General features: G+C 56.7%; 1 protein-coding gene across 1 annotated transcript in view; it reads right to left on the bottom strand.

Moving 5' to 3' along the window:
- Positions 1 to 3,886, bottom strand: part of DNM1 (dynamin 1) — a 44,562-nt gene extending 40,676 nt beyond the window's left edge. Inside the window, exon 1 of the mRNA XM_034663734.1 lies at positions 3,595 to 3,886. Coding sequence (XP_034519625.1) covers positions 3,595 to 3,755 — 161 coding nt within the window. The 5' untranslated portion in view covers positions 3,756 to 3,886. The remainder of the gene's footprint in view (positions 1 to 3,594) is intronic.
- Positions 3,887 to 8,535: the final 4,649 nt, after the last annotated feature.

Here is an 8,535-nt window from a genome sequence, read left to right as displayed (position 1 = left end):
GCCCCCCCCCCGTCCCGCCAATAACAGCACCAACACCCACCCAGAATCAAAGACACTGACGTCATCCTCGAGTCCTCTTTCCTCACCCTGCACATCCCATCCGCCGGCATCTGTGGGACTTTCCTCCAAAATGTACCCTGAACCCCACCGTTCTCCTCCTCCCCGCTGTGGAAGCCCTGGCCGAGCCCCCCCTCCCCCGTCAGAGCCTGCGCACTGGGGCAGCCTCCTCACCTGTCCCCTGCCCCCTCCCCAACTTACACACTTGCTGGAATCAGTTCAACGCACTCCGCTACTTAAAAGCTTCTGGCAGTAATGAAAATAAACCCAGCTCCTCATCAGAGCCTCGGGGCCTTGTAGATGCAACCCTGCCCACCTCTCTGATGCCATGTTGCCCTTGCGCACCAAACACCAGCCACAGTGGCTCCTTTCTGTTCTTTCAACAGGCCAAACTTGTTACTGCCCCAGGGCCTTTGCATTCACAGTTCCCCCTGCCTAGAATGCTTCTCAGTCCCATGACTTCTCATCTCAGATGCTACCCCTTCCTAGAAACCATTTCTGACCTCCCTTTTCCCTTCCACAGGACTGACCACATTCTCTGATTTCTTTGTATACTTACGCCTGTGTTTACTATTTCAGAGATGCCCCCTCTGGAATGCAAAGTTTTCGGCTTTTCTACCCTAGACTCTCCAGCACTGTGACACCGTGGACACTCCACGAATGTCTGAATGACTAAATGAATTAGCCTCAGTTTTCCCTTCTGTGAAAGGGAGACGAAGAAAGAGCATGGATCCAGACAAGCCCTAGCAGGGTCCCGAGCAGCTGCTGTGCCACTTCCGCTCCGGAGCTGACAACAGGGCCCTCCGGGGGTGCCCAGGAGCCCAGGCTGGCCTGCGACAGCCTCTGCTCCCTCTGGTCTATTTTTCCACTTCCTCTCCATGGGGGGTTGGCTCCTGGGAAGCCCCGGGGAGACAGAGCGGGAGACAGAGAGGCTGTTTCCATGCTCACGGGTCTGGGGACCCAGGCCGAGGTGGAGAGGTCAGGAGCCAGTGAGGGAGCAGGTGGGGCTGGCTAGGGGGCCCACTGAATTCCCTAGGGGTGCCCCCGCCATGGCCTCCTCACTAGCTTTCATGAGGATCAGATAACGCTTTCCCACCCATTCCTCCAGCTCAGGCCAAGCCCTCCTCACCCGCCCTGGGCCTGCACCTGGATCCCCCACGCATTGTCCTGCAGGGTCACTGTCAGAGGGCCACGTGGTGCAGGGGGCAGCGAGAGGACCCGGGCCTCCGAGGGCACAGTCCACATCTTGCTGCACTCAGCAAGCTCACAGGGGCCCAGGTCAGCTGTGTTGCCTACTTGCTGGCACCTGCCTCGGCTGGACAGTGAACTCCAGGAAGACAGGGACCAGGTCGGCCCGGGCACACATGGGTCCCCAAGCCTCGCTGACCACCAACAGCTCTCTCCCATGTGTTTACAAAAGGGTGTGTAAACCCATGAACTCCCTGGAGGCACGGCAGCAACAGTCCATGGTCCCATCCTACAGATGGGGAAGATAGAGGCCCACGCACCTGCATGTCCCTGTGCCCAGTTCAGGGCCTGGCTCCCAGAGGCTCTCAAGACTGAGATTAAGAACCTGGGCTTTGGAATCTAATAGATGCTGTCCTTCCTGGCAGGGGGACACTGGGCAAGGCATCTAACCTTGGGGTCTGTCTCCTCAGCTGCAGGATGGCCATCATGGTACTTGCCTCACGGGGCTGCAGTGAACCATTCTGTGGAGAATGGCGTGGGGCACAGGAGGAGGGCTCAGCAGAGGCGGGGCTGAGGTCCCCCGCCCCCACCGCCCGGTGCCTCCTGCCCAGAGCATACAGCCTGGAATAAGCAGGCGTTCAACAAACGTTCAACGGGCGAAAGGTAGGAATACGGTTTGTACACTAAAATGCTGCATTTCCACGGGTGCTTTTTAAAGCACTAAGGCCTCCGGGCTTTGCTGGGTCCAGAGTGCCCGCCACCCCCTCACCCTGACTGCTGGGCCACAGGGAAGGGGCCCATCTGTGTATCTCTTGCCTGTTTATCTCTGCAGCTCTGAGGGTCACGTGAGCAGGAGGGGGGCTCTGTGGGAGCCCATCCCCAAAAGACAGACGGCCTCCCCCGCTGCTGACCAGATGGGCCCAGCCACCCCCGTGGTGGCTTTTCAACACCTCCCAGATACACTGCTCCAGTCAGAACCCTTCCCTCCAGTCCCAGGGTTGGCACTGGGCTTCCCAGGTCATTTGAGGGGCAGGAACAACCATCCAGGGCAACTGTCCTTATTAGAGGTGGGGAAACAGGCTCAGAGAGGGCAAGCGACTCTCCTGAGGCTTCACAGCAGAACCTGGCTAGGACCCAGGATGTCCCCTCAGAACTGCTGCCCCTCTGAGGGAGGGGCCTCTGCTCCCCCCTCTCACATGCCAGTAGCTTCCTTAGCAGCGAAGGTCACTGGGAGAAAGCTAGGGTTTCTGAAGAAGGTGAGGGAGGGAGATGCCAGAGTGGGGAGGCCAGTGTCACTGCCTCCTCCCCGTATGCTCAGCCCCCTGGGAGAGCCCCATCCTCTTCTCAGCCCCCAAAAGCCATCCCTGCCTCCATTTTCTCTGGGGATCCTGGGGAGGGGGGGTCACGACCCCACCTGCCCCCCTAAACCCAGGACCTTTTGTCTTTGCGGTTGCCCCCCACTCCCTGCCACCTGGCCCTCCCAGCGCCCTGTGGGATCAGAGGCAGGAGGGGGATTAGGTTGTGCAAATGGCTCCCCCCTCCCCGCCATCCTGCTTCCCTGTCTTAGTCATCTGTGCCCTCCGCCGCCTTCTCCCTCCATTACGATCCCTCTGCCAGGCCCGGGGGAGAGCGACGGTAGCAGGCGCCCCCCGCCCAGGGGCGGCGGCGGAGCCAGGGGCCGGCGGCTCGCAAGAGGATCAGAAGCGGTCTCGCCACCACCCCCCTCCTGGTCCTGCAGCACCCCCAACCGCCCCCCCTCCGCCGCCGCGCTGCGCACGGATGGCGGCGGGAGCTGCAGAGGTGTGTGTGTGAGGGGGGAGGCTGTGCCTGGTCCTCAATGTCCGGGGGCTGTGTCCTCTTCCAGAGACACAGCTGGGGAGGGGGGTCCCTAGCCACGGTCCAGGGATCCTCATGGGGGAGGGAGCTGTCTTCCGTGGAGCCTAGGGCTGGGGAGCACTGCCCTTGGGGTGCTGCCCGCTCCGAGGGACGCGGGAGCCGAAGGGAGGCGCTGAGTAATGCAGGCCCCCTTGGTGCCTATACTGGGGGAAGGAGGACCCTTTGCCAGGGTCTCTTAGCAGAGCGCCGTCTTCCCTAAAGGATGTGGCGGAGGAGGGGGGCGTGATACCGTGGCCGGTGGCTTGACGACGTTTGCGGACAAGCGGGGGGCTCTGCCGCCCCTGAGGGGCTCTCGGGGGATGGGGGGGCACCCTCCGTCTGGCTGGAGCCGGGGGGCGCGCCGTCCGCTGGGGCAGCGCCAAGGGCTGCGAGGTCGCGGCGCCGTCGGGGCCGGGCGCGGAGGCCCCGGGACCCGGGCTGGGGGCAGTCTGCGCTCCGGGGCGCGCCGCCTACCTGCCTACGAAATTCTCGAGCACCGAGCTCTTGCCGGCGCTCTGGCCTCCCACCACGGCGATCTGCGGCAGGTCGAGGTCCGCGTTCTGGCCGATAGCGGAGAAGGCGTCCTGCAGCCGGTTGACCAGCGGGATGAGATCCTCCATGCCGCGGTTGCCCATGGCTGCGGCGGGCCCCGCGGGCTGCGATCCGGCCGCCGCTCCGGCTCACGGCTCCGGCTCACGGCTCCGGCTCCGCCGCTGCAGCCGCGCTCTCCGACTGCCTGCGCCGCGGACCCCCGCCCCTCCGTGAGCCGAGCTGAGCTCTGCGCCGGGATGCCGCCAGAGGGCGCCCACGGCGCTGCGGGCCGGCCGCCGTGCGCAGGGGCACCCTGCGGCACCATGGGGATTGTAGTTTTCTCCATCTGCGGCGTCTAGGGCGCTTGAGCCGTATCTGGGGGGCTCTGATGCTGCACCGCAGCTACCATTCCTGGAAATGGGCAAGGTCTCATCCCCAGTACGGGACCTCTCGGATAGTGGTCATGGCTGTCTCACTCCATTTTACAGATGGGGAAATTGAGGCTTAGAGAGAGATGGGTCTTATTCAAGGTCACGTCTCCCGACCTGGAGTTCCATTCGACCTCACTGCCTTCTACTCTAGGTTCTGGCACTTATTCATGGCGGCATGCCCTTCCTGCCTTTGGGCCTCAGTTTCCCTGTTTCTAGAAAGAGACAGAACATTAATTAATTCAACAAATATTTATTGAGCACCTACTATAAGCCAGCCCTTGTCGTAGGCAGTGGGCACACAGCAGTGAACAAGACCGACAATGTCTCTACCCTCAGATCTTACACTGGGGTGTTGGAGACAGACAGTAAATGAAGAAACAGGTAAATGATATCGTAAAAGTGAAAATAGTTTACACTAACAGTGATGGAGGAAGTAAACAGGGTGTGAAGAGAGGTGGCTGTGTGGGTACAAAACATCCACTTAGGCTGGGAGGAGGTGGGTGGTTCTCTGAGGAGGTGACATTTGAGAAGAGACCTAGGTGATGAGAAGGAGCCAGCCACAAGCAGATCAGGTGGGAAAGCAGGCCAGGCTGAATGAACGAGTGTCAGGGTCCTGACCCTAGCAAGGCCTTCTTGGGAGAGTTGGGACTTCTTGTCCTAGAGAGTGTCAGTGTTTGCCCCAACCCTTCAGGGCGGTGGTAAAACTGGGATTCAAAGCCAGGACTCCTACAGCCCTACCCTAGGTATCCCGTTTCCATGGAGAGGCCATGGGCCCCAAGCCTAGCCATCCACCTCTGATTCTGAGGAACCTAATTTGGACTGCCCACAAGGAGGCTAGGAAGGAGAGGCCAGCCTACCCTGTGTGGGTGGGTATCAGCAGGTCACCCTGTATGGGAATGTGGGGGGTGGGGGAGAACTGCTGGGAGAGCAGTGGCCTGAGAATCAGAGACCATGATTCACTCACTAGTTTAAAGCGTATTACCTGAGCCAGGCACTATGCTAGACCCCAGAGATAAAGCAGTGAGCTAAACGGACAAAGTCCTTACCCATATGTGGCTTATACCCGTATGTGGAAAAAGAGGAACAAAGCACCAATAAACCAATAAATATGACTGTCAGATGGTGATGAGTGCTTTGGAAAGCAAGAAAGCTGGGGAAGCTTAGGGGTGGGGTTAGTGTTGCTCTTTGCTTAGAGCCGCGGGAGTAGGATTCTGCTAAAAATGTGAGCAGAGACCTGAAGGAAGTAAGGGAGCAACCCACATGGACATCTGAGGGCAGGGGATTTTCCAGACAGGCAGAGGAAAATGAGCAGGCCCTGGGCTTTGGTCAAGCTGGGTGATCCAGGTCCCTTCCTGTTTCTGAGCCTCAGTTTTCTTAATCTGGGTAATGGGGATAATGAGAGCTTAGAATCACTGTGATGGGCCTGGCCCTGGCTTGGTGCTCAGGAGAATTTGATTAAACCAACCGATGGAGCCCTCCAGGCAGCTGGAGCCTCAGCTGTAAAAATTGTGCCTCTCGAGTAACTGCTCAGCGTCGGCCCCCTTATTATGCTCTGAGAACCAGAGAGGGCAGAGATGAAGCCTGGAGCAGAGCCATTAATTTGGGGAGGGGGTGCAGTTTGCAGATGTCTGCCCAGAGGGGTGCCATCACGGCTGGGTTGTTTTTCCTAATTACAGTAGTGAAACTTACTGTAAAAGTCAGACTTTACACAGTATTTGCAAGTTTCTGGTCATCGTTCCACCCACAGATAACCACTATTTATAGCTTTTATGGTGTTTATTCTCTGGTTTGTCCCCTATATATTAATTTTGTTTCATTTTGCTTTTACAGAAATGGGATCATAGGTCTGGTACCACTGTATCACTGATGCCAGACCAGCAGCTTGGATATCGCCTGGAGTTTGTCAGAAATGTAGCATCTTTTGGGGCAGCTGGGTGTCTCAGTTGGTTAAGCATCTGCCTTTGGCTCAGGTCATGATCCCAGGGTCCTGGGATCAGGCCCCACATCGATCCCTGCTCCTCCCTCTCCCTCTACCTGCTGCTCCCCCTGTTTGTGTTCTCTCCATCAAATGAATAAATAAAATCTTCAAAAAGAAAGAAAGAAATGTAGAGTCTCAAACTCTGCTCATGGCCTGCTGGATCACAGCCCGCATTTAACAAGAACCAAGAGCCCCAGGAGATTCCTATGTGCAGCAGACTGGAAGAAGCTCTGATATATATTATTACGTGCAACTTGAGATTTGGTGGGGGGGTGGGGTGAGGGGAAGGGTTTAACAAAATCATTCCACAATTTACCTGGAAAAAAAAAATTTTTTTTACACCATTGGGAATTGGCAAGAGATTTTTTTGTAAAGCATGATAATGTTGGGGGCTTGTGCTAGCAGGCATTAAAATATATTCCCAAACTGTAATAGTCACGCTATGTGGTAGCATCATGGGAAGAGATGGGTAGATTCCTGGAGCAAAATAGGTCTGGACGCGGATCTGCATGAGGATAAGAGTTTATTATGTAATAAGGGTGCAGCTCAAATTAGAGGCAAGTAAGAGGCCTCCAGATGATGTACAGCCCCAGACTTGATTTCAGATGCAAAGAGATGGGGCCTCTCTTCTCCCTCTGAACATAGTCCATTGAGGGGCTTTGCCAGCAAGGGACTGGTTAAAAGCAATTAACATGAGTCTCGCCCTGCATGGTGTCCCCAACGAGTGATCAGTCATCATCTTCTCTGGTCTTCAAGGAGTCAGCACAAAGTCATGTACATTTTTAAACATGTTCCATTCCCTCCCCATGATAACGTCATCCAAACCGATTACAGCAAATAAGAAAAAAGAAAGTGAAAACCCCCCACAAGCCCACTACACACACATATTTATTTTTTTCCAAAACCAGGATCATAATTGTGTATGTATTTTGTAAGCTGCTGAATTCACTTCACATCATACCGTGGGTGTTTACGTAACCTTTGAAAGCATAATTTCCGATGGCTGTGTGGTACTCCTTAAGACGCAGACACCATGATTTACTTAGCTGTTCCCCTAAAGTTGATTACTTTCCAGACAGCTATTATAAATAACGTTTCCATGAATGACCGCTGCCTTTAAAAAGTCTCCTGATTATTTTCTTAACCACGTTTCCTACGAGAGGGGTTACCAGGTCAAAGGGCAGAACCCGTTCAAGAGTCTTGATATTGAGAATTTGCAGATTGCTCTTCAGAAAGATGAATCAACACAGGATCACGAGCATGAGCATTATTTTTAGTTCTTTTGTTTGTTTTTACTTTGGCAATTTGCTAAGCTCACTCTGTGCCAAGTGCCAGCACTAAGCATTACGTAATATTATCATCACACCCACCCAGGGAGGGAACACCCATTTTATAGACGAAGAACCCTCTCAGAGAGGACTCCCCTGGGGGCCCCGGTCGCCTAGCCAGAAGGTAGTGGACCCGATTCAACTTCCAACTTCTGCCAGCACCCAGACCAGGGTGTCAGCGTGTTTGCCCCGCCGGTCTTGACTCGGCCCCTTCTCTCCCTCCCCATTAGCTCCATCTTGGTTCTCATCAGAGTGAGTTTTCTAACGCGGGCGGGGGTGACACTGTCACACCCTTCCCCAGCGCTCCCTTCCCTTGGCCTAAATTATGCCCAAGGCCAGACCTTCAAGGCTCCCACGGTCCAGGCTGCCCTTCCGGCCAAGGGCGCGGCGTCCTACGCTCCGGCCCCTGCCTCGTGCTGTGGCCACGCTGAGCCACTTTCGTGCCTCTAAATCCAGGCGGAATTGGGCACCGGTGCCGCCGCCCTGGGCTGCCGCGGAGCGGATTCAGAGCTTTAGGGCCGTGCTTGTCACACGACTGCAGGGATTGGTTGATTCACTCGGGCCTCCGCGACCGAGCGCGCAGGGCCGGCCTCCAATCTGCGTGCCTCTAGCGCCACCGTGCGCCATGCCCCCCGCACAATCAGCGCTTCAGGCAAAAGAAGTCGATTGCCCCGGGTTGTTACCTCCAGGGACCGCTTCAGGTAACAGAAAAACGAAAAGGGATCACTACTTAGTAACCACGGGTTGTTTGGCTCAGTGACTCCATGTGGGGACCAAGGAGAGGGACGCCGGGATGAGGGACCGAGTCGTCATTAAAGAGTCCTTGGGGCAGGACAATTTCAGGCTCAGGATGAGCGCTGTTTTTCATAATGGAACTCAGCCCTCCTCACCCTCTCCCGAGTCAAATCGAAGAAACCCCTTGAGACGGACCTCCCCACCCCCTTCGAGGACAAAGCATTCTGCCCGCTGTGCGTGTCACCCTCTCGTCGGGTCTCGGTCCCCGAATGTGCCGCGGCCGGCTGCACGGCCCTTCCCACACCAGCCCCGCGCGGGGCCCCCGGATCGCGGGACAGTGGCGGCCGCGGGGAGGTCGGTTGGGGACGGTCCTTCTCGAAGTCGCCCGCGATGTCCCCGCCAAAGGACAGAC

This window comes from Ailuropoda melanoleuca, chromosome 7, assembly GCF_002007445.2.
Source record: "Ailuropoda melanoleuca isolate Jingjing chromosome 7, ASM200744v2, whole genome shotgun sequence".
NCBI classification, from domain to species: domain Eukaryota; kingdom Metazoa; phylum Chordata; class Mammalia; order Carnivora; family Ursidae; genus Ailuropoda; species Ailuropoda melanoleuca.
The sequence above is the reverse complement of the archived record's forward strand: the minus strand, read 5'-3'. Positions and strand labels throughout refer to the sequence as shown.